We start from the raw sequence: 17,961 nt of genomic DNA on the forward strand, positions 1-17,961 counted from the left end.
GTCCTGATCTTTCAATCTTCGTTATTTAATAGGTGAATCCCTAATATTTATTACGGCTTTTCTTACTGGGCTTAGAACTGGAAAACACCATTTCTTAAAAAATTCTGTAGTTCTTCTAAGTTCCATGATTGTATCTTAGTGCCACAAGTCGCATCCTCAATAGTACAGAGGTCCTCACTTATCCATAGTTTCATTTTCTGGGGTTGAGTTACACACCATCAATTGAAATCTGAAAATATTAAATGGAAAATTCCAGAAATAAACAATTCATAAGTTTCACACTGTACACCTTTCTGAGTAGCATGACCAAATCTCTTGCCATCCTGCTCCGTCCACCCTGGGGAACGAAATCATACCTTTGTCCAGAGGATCCATGTTGAAGACTCCCTGCACGCTAGCCCACTAGTCACTTGGTCAACGTCTTGGTTATCAGATTGATTGTCACAGTACTGCAGAGCTTGCATTCAAGTAACTCATATATTATTTAATAATGGCTCCAAAATGCAAGAGCAGTAACTGTTTTATTGTATGATAAGCTATTGTTGCTCATCTCTTATTGTGCCTAATTTGTAAATTAAACTTTATCCTAGGTATGCATGTACAGGAAAAACCACGGTCTCTACTGGGGGACTCGCAGTACACGCCCCTTGGATAAGGCGGGCACCACAGCACCGGCCACGCGGCTGCTGCAGCAGGGCTCTTTATAAACCCTTTATCCCACCTTCCATCAGGCAGTTAATTTCAAGTCCTCAAAAAGACAGATTTTTCTCATTATAGATAAGGCAAAACGTAACTGGGAAAGCAGACTGGCCTCCACTCCACCCTGAGCAGAGTCAACCAAGGTTCACTTTTTTACTTTGCCACAGGTTGTGATCAGGGAAAAGGACTCTGTCTTTAGCCCTTTCGTCCTTTTTCCAAAAGAAAAGAGTTACTGAATTAGAAGAATAAACTCAAAGAGTTTAGTCCACAAACCTAGTTTTCCATAAAAATTCCAAGCCACCTGAGAACTAGGTACCTTACTTCTCAGGTCTCTAAGCACTATCAGATTCCCTGAAGACTTCCCTGGAACTTTAATGTTGTGATTTTCATCTCTTCCCAAAACTCTCTTTCCTTTAACTGACTATTTACATGCTGTCTAAATGCACAGTCACTGGCATTTGAATGTTACTGATACATAACAAAGCCCCCAAAATTCTCTCTCATGATAGTTTTTTCACACTCAGTGGAAAAGAAAAGCCTTTAAAATCCATCACTAATGTTCAAGCAGAACTTTATTCTAACTTCCAGCGATCCTGCAGGTGCCCAGGTTGAGAAGCAGCACTCATCATCTAACCTGACAGCTCTCCCAGCCCTGTCTCCATCCCAGCCACTTACCAGCTACAGCCTTGAGCTCATGACTGAATCTGTCTGGGCCTCAGTTTACTCACCTATGAAACAGCAATAACAATAGTACCCACCTCACGGGGGCAGGAAAGTCCTTAGGACAGTACCTAGCAAATAACAAAAGTTCATCATACATGTCGTTATCATTTTTACACGATTCTGTAGACAGCAGCAGTTTTTGTAGACAGACTGTAAATATGATATACAGTTTCTGAAATATGTCCATGTCTTCTGTAATATTTCCATGTTTCCAAACAGGGTAAAACCCAAATCAGTACAGATTCCCTGTTTGCATTCTTATTTCTGAGTTCAAATCAGAAATCCCTCATAAAGTACCAGCAAGTCCTAGAAACTTTGTCTCTTGAATCTCTCCAAACCACTCCCACTTCTCTCTGACCTTCAACTGTCGGGTACGAGAGCTGAGACCAGATCTGCCTTATACATCAATGTGTTTCCATGCTTGGCCCAGTGCCTGGCACACAGGCGGTTATAAATATTTAATGGATGAATGAAACGCCTGTTTGTAGTAGCAAGGTATTCCCCGAGCCTCACATTCTCAACCTGGAAGTACCGCACCATGCTGTAAAACCAGCTGCCCACAAAACAGGAGAGGTGCTGAATGGCTGAATGAAGGAAGGAAGGAACAAAGGTTAGGATGTACTGACCTAGACCTTGGGCAATGAACTGCCTGAGGCTTTCGAGCTGAGCAGATGTGAAACACATACATGCACTAGGACCAAAGAGAAGCCAAGATCTGGGGTGATCACTGGTTGAGAGACAGAAAAATTAACAGAACTGAGTTCTTACATGTATGACAGAATTTTTTTTTTTTAAGAGACAGGGTCTTGCTCTGCCACCCAGACTGGAGTGTAGCAGCACGATCATAGCTCACTGCATCCTCAAACTCCTAGGCTCAAGTGATCCTCCTGCCTCAGCCTCCAGAGAGCCCAGGACTACAGGCATGAGCCGCTACATCTGGCTGATTTTTAAATTTTTTGTAGAGATGGGGTCTCACTGTGTTACCCAGGCTAGTCTGAAACTCCTGACCTCAAGGGATCCTCCCGCCTTGACCTCCCAAAGCACTAGGTTTACAGGTGTGAGTCACTACATCTGGCCGGTAAGAAATCATTTTAACTCGTATTCTATGTAATATTGTTAGAGAAAACGAGTGAGAGGACCATGCTGACTGGCTTCTTCCCCCTGCAGCTGGGAAAAGAGTGAGGGTCACCGGCGGGAGGCCAGAACTTCCACGCTAATAGGGTTTGGCTCTGCATCCCCACCCACATCTCATCTCCAACCGTAATCCCCACAGGTGGAGGGAGGGACCTGGTGGGTGGTGACTAGATCATGGGGGCAGTTTCCCCCACGCTGTTCTCATGATGGTGTATGAGTTTTCACAAGATCTGATGGTTTAAAAGTGGCACTTCCCCACTTTGCTGTCTCTCCTGCCACCATGTGAAGAAGGTGCTTGCTTCCCCTTCACCTCCTGTCATGATTGTAAGCTTCCTGAGGCCTCTCCAGCCATGCGGAACTGTGAGTCAATTAAACCTTTTTTCTTTATAAATTACCCAGTCTTGGGCAGTTCTTTATAGCAGTATGAAAACAGACTAATACACATGCTGTCTCATTTAATCCTTATCACAACCCTACAAGGTAGGTATTCTGCTCACAGAAATCTTCTGACCACTTAAATAACCTCCACTTAGTACAAGGTTAGAAAGTGGCAGAACTTGAATTCAAACCCAGGCTGCCTACCTGCAGAGCACACTGGGGATTCCTTGGCATGAACAGCAAATGGGGAGGGATTTTTCTCACATTCCCTAATCAGTCCCTAATCATATGTTTTATCATTACATATGTAAGTGTAATTGTGCAAGTCTATGTGTGTTTCAGAGGCAAGAAAACCAGTATGTACTACATCAAGTCAAAAGTCAGATAGCCATGGAAATTCCATGGCAGGCTTTAATAAGTAAAAGAAATTATCAGTACTCACATGACCAATCTACAAGAACTGCATTAAAGAGGTAAGACCAAAGACGCTATCTAAGATGTAGAAAGAAACCATTTACTCAGGGTGAGTAAACAAGGCAATTTCTGACCTTGGAAGTTAGTTAAATAGAGCAAGAATGGGAAAAGAAGGATTTGCAAGTGTAGCCTGGAGTCTGCACATGCTACAGGCAGGGCGCTGACTCCTGAAGCAGCTGGGTGAAGGGCAGTGAGGAGGCAGTAACATTATGTCAGCAAGTGCACAGGATCCAAAGAACCTGAAGTACACACTGACCTTTACAGGTGGGGAGGCTGGCCCAGGGAAAGAGAGCACCTGAATGGTAGATAAATCCAGTCCAATCAGGAGGAAGTCATGACGGCCCATTTTCCAAGATGACAAATGCCCGCATATCAGTCAAGTGATACCAGGATAAGAAAAGAGGGCAGATAATGCAAGACACCTCTCAGAAAAAAACATTCAATGACTGATCCATGAAATACACCAGAGTGAAAAGGGTTGCCTCAGCTGGGGACAGTGCCTCACGCCTATAATCTTAGCACTTTGGGACCCCAAGGTGGGCCAATGCTTGAGCCCAGGAGCTCGAAATCAGCCCAGGCAACATGGTGACACCCAATCTCTACAAAAAGTACAAAAACAAATTAGCCAGGCATGGTGGGAGACACCTGTAGTCCCAGCTACTTGAGGCTGCGGTGAGAGGATCCCCTGAGCCCGGGAAGCTGAGGCTGCAGTGAGCTGCGATCACACCACTGCATTCTAGCCTGAGCTACAGAATGAATGCTGTCTCAGAAAAAAAAGCAGGGGTGGACGGTTACCTTTCTGGCAATGTCAGATGCTGCTGGACACAAGGGAGAGCTCACCCGGGCAGATCTGCGGCTTGCCACTGCTCTCATAGAACTTGAGAGTTTAAATATTTAAATAAGTTGTTTAACTTTTAAGCTTTAAGATCCCAAAAGCTGCTCATTGACTGTTAACACTATTGCTTTTCTGAAACAGAAGTTTGACAAATAGCAGGTCTCCTGAAACGCACAGTGTCACTTTTCCTGTTTTCTGTTTGTTTTGAACACAAGTGGCACTTTTCTCTTTTCCTCTAATTACACAACTTAAATTCCGACGAACACGTCAGCCACATGGAAAAGACTCCCTAACTGCTCACCTAGCACAAGTTATCACTTATTCCTTAGTAATAGAGCCCTAATTTTATTCAGGACAACACTGCCCAGATAAAAACTACATATTCCAACTTATAAGGAGGGTGACATTTGGCTAGACTGTGGCCAACAGGAGCAGTTGTCAGCTGGAGAATGGGTGGCGGGGAGCTCCCTAGGGGACACCTCAGCTGGCCTGTACCTTCTGCCCTTGCCCTCCTCTTCTTTTGGCCTGGAATACAGACAAATGCATTAGGTGATGGGTAGATGGAAAAAAATGTGAGTCCCTGATAGAGCTGCTATACATAAAAAATAAAAGCTTTTTCATTTTTATGCAAAAAATAAAACAGTCACTGTTAACTAAGTTTTCTGTTAAACGAGCCTCATTCACATCCTGACTCAGTCAAACATCACAGCCAGTTTATTATGTTGTAGCCGATACAAATACTGCTCCAAGAAACTGGCAGACAAGTCACTTTTCCTCTGAGATAAAGAAACTCAGGTTTACAGAGTTAGAAGTGAATTAACTAAGTTTACATCACCAATGAATGACAACAAAGATGACAAGAACCCACATTTTCACACTCCTGGTTTATTAAGTGCTTTATCCATCATAGTACCTTGATTCTGCTAAAACAAATTTATCTCCAAGCAATGCCATATAAATCATGGTTCCAAAATCTGACATTCATAAGAGGTTCTGTTGATGTGATCATTCCTTTATTAACTTCTATCATTTCATGGGAATAAGGGTACTACATTACCAACTCCCTCTACCAAATACAAAATTATTTTAAAACTGTTATGAGCTGTGAATACCTCACTTAACAGAACTTTTAGTACTAACGTTAATTCTACCTTTTGAAAGAAAAGACTACTTTAATCCTCTCAAATAATTGCTCAATTTTGCTTTTCTTTATATCCCTTTAAAAATCCAAGGTAAGAAATTATTATTCTCTCTCATATAATTCTCATACAAATTATACCTTCACTTTTCTGCATCTCTTGTTAATTACATGATTTTTATCTATATTAATCCTATTCAGGAAGAACTGATAACTCCGGTTACAAAAAAAAAAAGATGAAAAATTTTGCATAAATTGCTTAGCACAAAGTTAATCGTATAAAGCCAAGAATAAAAAGGCACTAACAGCTATTATGTGACTTATCAGCTTCCCTAAAAGGGTCAGTCCGTATATTTTAATAAGACTAATTAAATATCTTAAAAATGTCATTGAAACTTCATGAATCTTTCAATAAATTATAACCAATCTCTACAACATGTTTTCCTTTATTAATCTCACTTAAAATACAAAGAACTATATAAGAAACCAATTGACACTTAGGAACACCTCTCAGTTAATTCCGATTAAATGGGTTGAATGCAAAGAATAAAGGCCACTAGTGACCCCTGACATAATTAAAATTACAGCCCTCTATCACAATATGTTAATCCTCTTATTTCAGTATTCTCCATGGATTTTTTTTCTTTCAGGTTATGCCTTGTTTAAATCCCTACATTCATCTTCCTAGAGGGTATTTTTATATTTACAGATGCATTCTAAACATTTTGAAGAAGGACATACCTTGTGCCAAGTACTAGGTTTCATATTAGGGGGTAAAAAAAAAAAAAAAAAACACCACGTGAATTTAAATACGTTAGGATAATATTAATGGTTCAAGCAGTGAAACAAGAGCACCCACTACAAACTACAAAACTTCTGGGTACAAAATGGTGTTTTGATGAACCTCCTAAAGACTACTTACATTATTTCCTGAAATGAAAAACTCTTTATTTCTGCACCCTCACCCTCCCACACCCTCCTGAAACAACTCCTCCCAATGACTGGCCCCGCTGTAGTAAACTTCCTCACTTCAGTACTTAATGAGGGTCACAACTTTATGTAGTTACAACTCAACTTACTGGATTCTATCATTTTTTCTCAGTTTATGGAAATTCAATTTCATATTGAAGGAGAAAGCACAGCATAAAAACTAAGAGAATCGGCCTCTAGTTCTACCTCCCGTGTCCAGTTGTGTGAACTTAGGCAATTTGATCTTTCCAAAAGTCAGCTTGCCAATCTCCAAAACAAAAAAATAATAATTTTTTACTTTTGCTCCACAGGCTGCTGAACACAAACTGTGGAATATAGTGATCACTCAATTTTTTTTTATTCACTACCGATTTTCAACCATATATGCTCTATAAAGACTGTATTTCCTCATTCAAAAAAAACAGAAAAAAAAAGAACCAACTAAAAAAGGAAAGCAGTAGTATCAGCTATGTCAACTGAAAAGCATACAGTCTGTCTTAAAGTCTCATCTGTGAATACACTGACTATATCATCCACAATCCACTCCTAGGCATTTACTGACAACTTATGTTCCAAAAAAAAAAATCTGTACACACATACACACCCCCCCAAAAAAAAAAACCTGCCATAAACAAATGTTTACGGCAACTCTAATCACAACAAAGACTGGAAATAACCCAAATGCCTATCAGGTGAATGGGTAAACAAACCGTGCTATATCCATATACTGGAATACTACTCAGCAATAGAAAAGACAAACTACTGACTGGTGCAGCAAACGGATGAATCTCCGATGTGTTATGCTACAGGAAAGCAGCCAGGCTCCAAATGAAACAAGCTCTATGATTCCATTTGCACAACACAATTACAGGAACAAACCCATTCAGTGGTTGCCAGGGGCCGGCAGGCAGAGGGGCTGACCACAAGGGGCAGGAGAGTCCCCGGATGAGTACATAACAGTAGGCACCAAGCAAAACGCACACACCTGTACACCCAAAGGACTCAATTTTTAAAGTAAAAAATTCTCATCTTTTGGAAGAACTGCTTTTTGGTTTGGTTTTGTTTCGTTCTTATTTGACATGGAGTCTCACTCTGTCGCCCAAGCTGGAGAGCAGTGGCACGATCTCAGCTCATTGCAACCTCCACCTCCTGGGTTCAAGCAATTCTCCTGCCTCAGCCTCCCAAATAGCTGTGACTACAGGCACCCACCACCATGCCCAGCTAATTTTGTATTTTTAGTAGAGACGGGGTTTCACCATGTTGCACAGGCTGGTCTCGAAATCCTGACTTCAAGTGATCCACCCACCTCAGCCTCCCAGAGTGCTGGGAGCACCGACCAGACCAGAAGAACTGCTTTGGATACTTTATAATAAAACAGGACTTCTTTCCAAGTGTGCCTTAAAAATGCACCTAAACAGAACCACAGGTCTTCAACGACTCCTGGGAAATTAAATATTAAAACCAAAAAAGCAGTGTGTTTTCTAGGACGCAGCACTAAAAGTAACTAAGATTTCCTTGGCGCAGAGGAGTTCCAAGACTTTAAACTTTGTGTCCAATATTTCATAGGATAAATTATAAATTATTAAGTTGCAGATGGGCAAACTGCACTGAGGTTAAGTCTATATATATGGCACTCTGTATCTGAAGAGAATTTAAAAAGTGTCCCAGTCAATGTTAACAGATTGACTTAGCCAATAAACAAAAAACAGCCCTCCGCCGGTATGCACAGGAGATTGCTTCCAGGCCCCGCACATACACATGTTGTACAAGGGACAACTGTAGTTTATCACATATTTTAGAAAGCAGTTTTTACAAAGGAGCTCAACGGCTCCAACAGAAGAAACAAGAAACCAATTCTATGTAATTTCAAGTACTCCTCCCTGGCCTTTGAGTGAGGAGCATGGACTTTAACCCAGCCCTATCTCTATCCAACACATGCACTGCATGCTGACCAAGCAGCAAGTTAAAGGGTAACTGAATTTGATAAACCACCTTCTTTAATAGCTGTTACCACAGTGTTTAGCTGCTCCTGTTACTGCTGCAGATGGGAATTCACTGATATGATTAAATTTGATGGTATGATAATGTATGGTAATCACGATTAATCAGAAACTCACTAGCAAGTGGAGGATGTTGGGTATTATGTCACCTGCATTTTAAACTGCATTCTCTCCTTGCAAGCCTGACAATGTTTGACAGCTGGAAGGATCTCCTACTATATTCGCCTGCTACTACTTATAGGTCTGATCAGAGAAAATGCCCATGATTCCTTCCATAGCTTAAGTGCTGGTAACTATAAGGCATTGCAGGCATGTAAAAACAGTAGGTGTTCAAAAGCAAGACTTTCTTTCCTGGATAGAATAAAGTCTGGATTCTCATCTGCAAGGGCTGTAATCAGAAAGAAATGTGATTTGATGCAGCAGTCTCATCAAACATGATTTGCATGAAATGGCCTATAAGATGCATCCAGCAAACATCATTCACTGCCACCTGATACCATGTGCCCAAATGCAGCCCAAACTATAAGACCTGCGATGCGCTGTAACTACAGAGTCAACACAAATGAGAACCTCGTTTGCTAGGTCTAAGTAAGTAATAATACAATTGTTAAGAAGATGCATTTAAACTTAAAAGTATAGTTTAGTTTAAATTTAAACAAAAGGCACTAAGAAATTATTCAGCAGCCAAACTACCTGGTATTTAACGGCCAACTGAAATACCACCATCTGCCCAACACACCAATGTGAAATCAAAGGGCTGAATAGTTTTTAAAATGTTTAAACCTATTTTAAAATAGGTTTTGAAACATTCTAGGTCAAGAATCTTTAAAATGATTTTTTCATAAGCTTAAAATTTAGCTCAGGACTTTTTCATACACTTAAAAACAGCAACTGCACAGAAAAACAAACGATTCACAAAAATCTCAAAACAACACTTTAAAATATTCCGACAATTGACATTTTATGTTACTTTTTTAAGTGGGCAAACTTTAAAAACAAAAAAAACTCTCTGAGGACAAATACATGACTAGAAAATATACTTTACGGGTAAGATAAGGACTTACAGTTCTGTATTAGTGACAAAAACACCAGGTATAGCCTTTGCAGAAAGAGAAACCAATTAGATTAATTTAACTGTAAAACAAAGAACATGTGAAATGGAAAACAGAATTTAAAGTGTAGAAACTTACTTCCAGAAAGGTAACTAGCCTTTCACCCCACTACTTCCTTATTTAAAAGATAAAAAAAAGCACAACACAGTGTTTTGTGAAATAGCATTTGACAGTCCTAACATGAACAAAAATGTGTTCATTAAATGGACTAGTGGATGGTAAGAGGCCAGACCAGAAGACTGGACAGAGCAAGTGCCCAAATGAAACAGGGTCATCAGTCACACAGGACATGTTAAGCTCTGAGGGTATGTTACTTCCTCTGCTCATCAGCCCATGTAAGTATTCATATGTTATGTAATGGAAATATGTTTCACAATCAGAAGAAAAATAGTTTCAGAGTTCAGAACTAATATGCGTATCTGTAACTAAAATTAAGTACATAAATCTAATTTTTAAATGGAAGCCTAAATTACAAAGCACTTTACAGATCCTTAAATGAGGGACTAGGGAAAGACATGCATCCTAGTGCAAAGACTAACATAACCAACAGTTAAAGCAATTTTCTCCAAAATGATCAAAAACAAGGATCCTTAAGACACTTATTTTGACATTCAGTTGTTTTAAAAATCATTTCTTAAATTCTCCAAATAATGCTAATTAACAAGAAATAAAAATATTAGTCTAACTACAAGCCTAGAATATCAAATTTTGGCCTCAGATTTGGATTTTTAAGAATAATTTTTAAGAATAATTTTAAAGGCCGGGGGCAGTGGCTCACGCCTGTAATCCTAGCACTTTGGGAGGCCGAGGCGAGCAGATCACGAGGTCAGGAGATCGAGACCATCCTGGCAAACACGGTGAAACCCTGTCTCTACTAAAAATACAAAAAATAAAATAAAAATTAGCCAGGCGTGGTGGCGGGCGCCTGTAGTCCCAGCTTCTCGGGAGGCTGAGGCAGGAGAATGGTGTGAACCTGGGAGGCAGCGGAGCTTGCAGTGAGCCAAGATCACACCACTGCACTCCAGCCTGGGCGATAGAGTGAGACTCCGTCTCAAAAAGAAAAAAAAAAAAAAGAATAATTTAAAAAAATTTTATACACTATGAAAAATAGGATTTCATATTTGGGTGCCTCGATTTCTGTAATTTTTAATTTAAAAACTAGACGTATTATCACTCAGCAAAATTTCTGGACATACTAGTTCTAAACTAAGCATAAATACCAAATGTATCATAGATCCTTTAAAATTTGGAAATCTAGTGGTACTTTTGTGTATTGTCTTTTTTTTTTTTTTTTTTACTTTTAGTTGGGTACAAAGCTGCATTCTTCTATAGTTAAATGCATGTGATATAATTCTACTATGCAAATTCACATATGTGGTCTTGAAAACAACAAAAAGTAAAAAATGTAAAAATTAAACTGCACACCCCCCTTTACATTACTCATTCTATGTAGGGCTCCTAATAAGCAGTAAGATCACTCTATATTAAGTTTTGGGTATGTTTATTTGACAACTATGTGCTCCCTCCCGCCCCTCCGCACAGGGCCTGTGGCTAAGTCCACCACAGAGCACAGGATGACTGGGACTCTACACGGGCATTTAGCCACAGCCATTCACCAGATATCACACAAATAGGAGTAAACACACAACTCTGACTGATGTGAGGAAGCTACATATGCACTACGAGCACAGCTTTGGATAGAATGTTACCTATCCTAGGAGCAATGAGAATTCCTTTAAAGGTACTTAAGGTGGGGAAAGGAAAGATTACAATGAATCTTGATTTGCTCAATCGCAAATATCGTAACAACCAGCACACAGATTTCTGAATTCAAATCTATTTTTGCGTACCAAGAAGCACACTGACTCAAACAGACCACCTGATAAATCTGAAGTTGAATGTTCCATCGCGTTGTGTGTGTGTGTCGTCAGTTTTTAAAGCAAAATTCGGTTTGACAAATATTGATTGAACCCCAAATACAGAAAACCACCAGGATAGAAACTGAGGGGCATACAGCCATCCATTAAGAACCAAGACAGAGCCTGCAGGACATCCAGCCATCAATAAGAAACCTCCAGTGGGCTTTGCTAAGCCACGACAACGCTGTCTTCACTATTTTTAAATTTTACTCAAATGAAAATTAGCTTAAGGACATAAGTTAGGTTTCATTTAATGATGCTTGATTCATTTTACAGCTTAGAGACAGCGCTATGCAGAGCACTTGGCATAAAGTAGATCCTCATTAAATTTTCACAAATTACATTTACATTCACAGGAAAGAAGTTTAATCTAGTAGTAGAAAAAAGAAAAAATACTCAACAAAGATCTGGCTTACAACTAAAACCACCAGAGAGAGCTTACACTTTATCTTTCTCCCCAACAAGACTCTGGTGGGCTTTTTAAAAACATAATACCGCTACTGTATTTTTTAAAATACACATTTCATGATTTTCTATCAGGGAAAAATGATGACAGAAATAAGTAGTGCACTGCACGCGCTACGTCCCAAGTTCACTGTGACGTCAGCACTGGGGACTTAAAGGAAGAGACATGCTAAATCGTGGTAAAGACCTGGACTGAAGAGAACACTTACTAAGCTACATTCACATACACGGCTCATTTCTAGCCCAACCATTTCTGATCACCCACACATACTTCCCATCTCAAAAACAAAAACAGAACATTGCACCTCACAGAAACTGTTCAAAACTGCCTTGAAACACATTTACCAAGCTTAGAGTACTATATAACTGAAGAGCAAGTTCAATTTCTCACAAAAATGTTCTTTTATTATCCTCTTCTAATAGCGGCAAAGTATTCTAAGGTTTTATTCCTAGCATCAGATACAATTATATTTGCACAACTGAAAAATGAAATAAAAATTGCAATTGACTATTCTAAGTTTATATTAGTAAACATTTTTACAAAAATATAAATTACATTGCTTTAGGTTTATATCTTAACTGCAAATGCTATTCACATCAAATTTTATCCTTGTAGTACAAAACATGAAAACACATCCAAAAATGATTTTAACACAGATATAATCATAGTCCTGAAAAAGCAGAAAGTCCTTAATATGTCAGTGCTTTACAATAACTAGCAGACAAACTACTCCACAGAAGAAATATATTCAACGACTAAAATCATACATGTAAGCCTTAGGCAACAGAACTAATAAACCTTGGCTTTTTAGACAACTGCTTCAAATAGATACCCAGTAAATATCACCTAATGTTTTAAAAACAACTAACTTTTAAAACTTGGTAAATAATTTATAGAAACACATTAGCTAACTATAAAGAAATCAGGAAGAACCAGCTTTAGAAACCATGTCATAATTTATAACTACAAGTCAAAGAAATTTCTATAAAATACTCTGAACCTTAAATCCAATAGTTATTTTTGAATAATCACCTGATTATACATTCACATCCTTCATTTAAGCCTTCTTGCTAAATGCCATATATAAATGTTATCTACTGAAGTACCAAAGATAAACAGTTCAATAGGCCATTTAGGTATTTCCTGAAAATCAGACTGTTTAACCTAAATAAGGCTACCTCTGTTTTACATATAAATGACATTAAAATGTTATGGTCAGTACATTTTCTTCCCCAAACTGTTTTAAAAAAAAATGTACTCTCTAGTAAAACCATGAACAAACTACACACTGAACCAAAAATTCAAATAAAATAAAATGTATATATTTAAACAAATATAACTAGTTAGTGGGCTTGTTTCTTCTACCTAAAACACATTAGAAGAATGGATAAAATTACTGAAAATACAGCAGTGTGCATTTCTGTGTGTAAGTGAATGAGAGTGTGTGAGAGACAGCGAGAGAGAGAATATATGCTTTCTTTTAAAGATATTTTCAAGTGAAAACATTCATTTTAAATTATAAAATGAGTGGCTCATCAAGACCCTAGAGGTTCTTTTAAAAAACAAGAGATCTCTCATTTTCATTTCCTAGAATTTCACACACACACACACACACATACACATACACATGCACAAACATACATGTGCCTGCGGGCGCAAGCACACATATACCCCCACCTCTCTAATAAAGCAAGGCCCTTTCTCACTTAGCATAAGGCAATAATAAAATCAATATTCATATTCTTTAAGATGAACAGCATTCCACTGATGATCCTGATTCAACAATTTTACAGTTAAACAAAATTAATTCTACTCTCAAAAATCCACTGACCTTAAGCTTTTAACAAACATTTTCTATTGCAGAGATTACTGTCAATATTTGCAAATCCTTAAAATTATATTTGGCTGGAACCTCTTGCACTTGCTATATTAATATTTCTTAGTAAATGTATGCTCATCCCTATCAGAGCAGAAGGAGCAGCTGCTACTCACTGGGAATCTCTGGGGTCCCACAGCAGGTCTCGGCTGGCTCGGAACTGGTAGCAAGGGCACTGCAAGAAAAACCCCTTGTGTTAGAGACACACTTTACTCAACACCCAAACCCCTGTACTACAAGATATGAAGTTTAATATAAAATATATATTATGTGTACCAGACGTATAACACATTGTGCTTATACTTAAGCTAAGCATTTAGTATTTTTAACAATTCCATAAAAGGGGGAAAGCAGAAGTTTCCTTTTCAGTACACAACAGTGCAAGCAGAAGTTTAAATCTCAGTAGTTGACTATTATTTGGAATTAAAATATTTTGCAACAGAAGAAGACAGTATTACTCTAAAATAAAAAACCTAGTTTGTTTCTCCTATCCCTATCCAGATAATTCAGGTTATCGAATCCCAGTTATATTTTCCTACGCCAGTCATATACACATTTAAATCTCAACCCTCATGAATCATGAAAGAGAGAAGGGAAGGAGGGAAGTGAGGCAGGCAGAGAAAGGAAAACAGCACATCCCAGGAACTGGAAAAAACGCTCACAGACCGTTAAAAATTTTCTACTAAACAATCTCCTATGCCAAGGCAAAGTTTACTTTGGTTTATAAACAAGCAGGACTTCCATCAATCCACCAGAACAACGAAACAAATCATTTTTTAAACGACATCTCAGAATAGAGAAGAAGCTAGATGTAAGTTTCATACCTTGAGGCTAAATCAGATGTGTTTAAGCTCTTTAAAACTCACCATGCGCTATACTGATCTTGATTTTCAAAGAAACTCACAATCTAAGTGCAGGCTACATCTTACATCAAAACATGCTGGCAGATACACCTAGGAAGCTCTCAGATTGTCAGGTACTGTGGGGCTGAACTGTTTGCAACTCCCTCCCCCCGCCCCCAACCCCAAATGTATACACTGAAGTCCCAACCGCCAGTACCTCAGAATGTAACTGGATTCCACTGACTAGGTCTTTAAAAGAGGTAATTAAGGTCACATGAGGTCTAGGCTATAATCCAACCTGACTGGTGTCCTTATAAGAAAGGGAAAGACACAGACAGTACACACAGAGGGAGGACCACGTGAGGACACAAGGAGAAGGTGGCCAATGATAAGGCAAGGAGAGAGGCCTCAGAAGGAAGCTGCCCTGTCCACACCTCGAACTTGGACTTCCAGCCTCCGGAACTGTGAGAAAATAAGTTTCTGTTGTTTAACTCGCCTTATTTGCGGTGCTTGTTATGGCAGCCCCAGCAAACTCATACACATCAGGTGGAGTTGACAACGTAGCGTATTTTTTAATTTAAGAAGTGTCTGCTAAATGCGAAATACAGGTGATACCTCTTAAAAGTCCATCAGAATCACTTCAAAAACAGGGTGCTAGGATAAACTTTTTTTTTTTTTTTTTTACTATGATTACTCAAGGAATTCCATACATTAAGCCTTATCATTCACATCGCACTTTCCACACTTCAAGTGATAGCATACATGGCCTGTGTCACTGCTTGATCAAATGCAAAGTGTGACAGAAAGAAAACTTACTTTTATAAAATGTAAAAATGCCAGAAGTTCATCCCTTCCTTGACAGACTAATGGAATGAGTCCAAATTTCAAAATTAGAGTGGGTCAGTTTGCAAGACTTTATATAAAATAGAATCCAACTCTCCCCTCAATTCTATACAGCTGATGTTACATCAATTCCATATCTAAAGTGAAACACTAGACTGGAGAAAATGGATAAAGAAAAAAACAAGAATATCTCTGACCTCAGAAGATTACAATGAAGGTGATAAAGAAAAAAACTACATATTAAATGTAAAGACGTGATTTTTAAAATCAAGTTAACAAACATAAGACACCCAGATCCTCACTAACTCGATCATAGGTACTACTCAGAATTTAAATGCCAATATCTACCAAAAAATTCCAACACAATAAAAGGATAAAACATTAAGCCTCTTTAACCAGGAGAATGAGAGAAAGAAGGCGAGGTGGGATCTCTAGAAAGCAATCTGATTATAATAAATGGATTTCTTACACAGGAGCCTCTGATGAGCTGGTAATCTGCACAAAGTACCAGCCTTTTCCCTATTTAAAAAAAGAAAAAGAAAACACAGCAGAAAAGGAAAAACAGCTGACAAAAAAGGGTTGCTGCGGACAGTCCCAGCGGGAACAGGCCAACACCCGGCCCACCCAAGAGAAGCCACCTCAGTGGGAACGCCCAGGCATATGTCTGCAGGCTCTACCTACCGGGCCCTGGCTGCCCACTGTGAGCACAGAAGAATTCAGAAGGCGTGATGTTAGAGACCAGTCCAGCTGAAGCTTCAACTTGAATATCTGAAGTTTAATATTTATAACTTGTCCCATGTATTTAATGGACTAAGTTTTCAATTCATTATAATACTAAAAATCCGGAAACAAGTTACATTTCCATCAAAATAGTTTTTTAAATAAATTATAATGGAACACTCTTCATCCTCAAAAAGGAAGTCTGTGCCATCAGAAGAAGATGTGTGTATATTGTTAACTTTTTGAAAAAGCACCTTTCACCTATGGAAGGCTCTGAGAATCACAGGTTTAATCTGTGTATCTTTTACGTACAGGGGACATCTTGATATTCGGTCTCTCTCAAGAGGAACTGTGCGTTTCTATCTAAGCTCATTCATTTATTACAGAATAAACAACTGCTTCCAAAGTGTTGCCTATCTACCTAGCAAGGCTATTTTGTCCTTCTCTTCTGTGTCTGTGTACCTCTGAAGGTCAAAGGCAAATTACAGATAAGGGACGTGTGGCACTAAAGCTCCTGGTTTCATGGTGAGAAAAAGCTAGCTGGTCCTGAGTTGAACAACTTTTGTCAGAAAGCTGACCTTGGAGTAGCTGCTAAATCACACGTGTGCTTTGGGGTGCAAGGCCTGCATTCTACACTTGTCAGGCTGCTAACTTTTGCAGGGGACACCATTTTCATACATAGAGGATATCTTGGGGCTTCCTGATAGCTTTACCACCCTGTAATTCTAGCTAAAGAAAATCTGTACATATTACCAACTGCCAGTTTTCCACTGCATTTTACAAGGAAATGCACAAGAAAGAATAACATAAGCAAAATCATTCCAACAAATTAGACTGACAGCAGTGCCAGGTTTAGGACAACCACTATGGGGAAGACGCAAAGGATTACTTGAAGGAAAGCCACCCTTCCCCATTCAAGTATGCATGTGTCCATTCATTCAACGGCTACTGCGGGAGACACAGGCACCACGCCAGTCAGCGACGTTCAGGGCCACCTAAGAGGATGTGGGGACGAGTGATACTAACCAGGGTGGGAAGAACTTTGTGGGCACACGGGGACATGCGATGGGGTCAGGAGGGCTTAGGAGTTAACTGTACTTTAAAGCCTTATGCTTATCTGCCATGCCCAGTGGCCTGGTGGTGACCCGCAGACACTGTCAAGAGGCGCCCCCCTCCCTTTCACTCTGCGCCAGCCTGTCACCATCACAGTCCCCTGCTCCATGGCCACAGGACAACTTCATAATACTTCTGACCCACATATGGGAGGGTCCCAGGCTCTAGGTCACTGGCCAATCCCCCGCACCTGAACTACTACCTTAGGCTACTCTCCACTTCTGAAACTTCTCTCCCACACCCTTGGGAATCCCTAATTCCCCACCCATCGGCAGCATCCACAACACCCCGAGTTCCTTCACCTTCTCGCTCTCATGGCCCCTCTGAGCGGCAGCTGTTCTCCCACAGCTTCTTGCCAAAGGTCTGGGGGTAGAAGGGCTCCTTCTTGATCTCACTGCTGCTTCCAGATCCAGCTTTCATCTCATGCCACCAGCTGACATCCCCCAGCACCACACTGCCCCTGTCATGTCTCAGGGAGTTCAGCTCCAGTCTGAATAAACACAAAGATGGCCCTTGCCATGCCCTGCCTCAGATCCGTGCCACCTCTGCCTCCAGTCCTGGTGACCATTCTACCCTTCCATCTCACTCCCTCCAGCACCCTGATTCAAACAATCGTTCAACTCTACGAAGATCTCCAGTGACCTCCTTTTCACCGTCTCAGCCTCCTCCCTGGTGTCCTCTCCTCCCTGGCATCTAACTTATGATCCACAGCCCATCGTT

At 39.8% G+C, this 17,961-nt stretch overlaps 1 protein-coding gene across 7 annotated transcripts in view; it reads right to left on the reverse strand.

Annotated features, from left to right (window-relative positions):
- LOC105474964 (RNA binding motif protein 33) overlaps positions 1–17,961 on the reverse strand; it is a 133,904-nt gene that overhangs the window by 50,650 nt on the left and 65,293 nt on the right. For all 7 annotated transcript variants that reach the window (XM_011729912.3, XM_011729909.3, XM_011729908.3 and 4 more), the window contains one exon: positions 13,840–13,898. In XM_011729912.3, the coding sequence (XP_011728214.1) occupies positions 13,840–13,898 (59 nt within the window). The remainder of the gene's footprint in view (positions 1–13,839; positions 13,899–17,961) is intronic.

The sequence above is a fragment of the Macaca nemestrina genome, chromosome 4, assembly GCF_043159975.1.
Source record: "Macaca nemestrina isolate mMacNem1 chromosome 4, mMacNem.hap1, whole genome shotgun sequence".
NCBI lineage: Eukaryota > Metazoa > Chordata > Mammalia > Primates > Cercopithecidae > Macaca > Macaca nemestrina.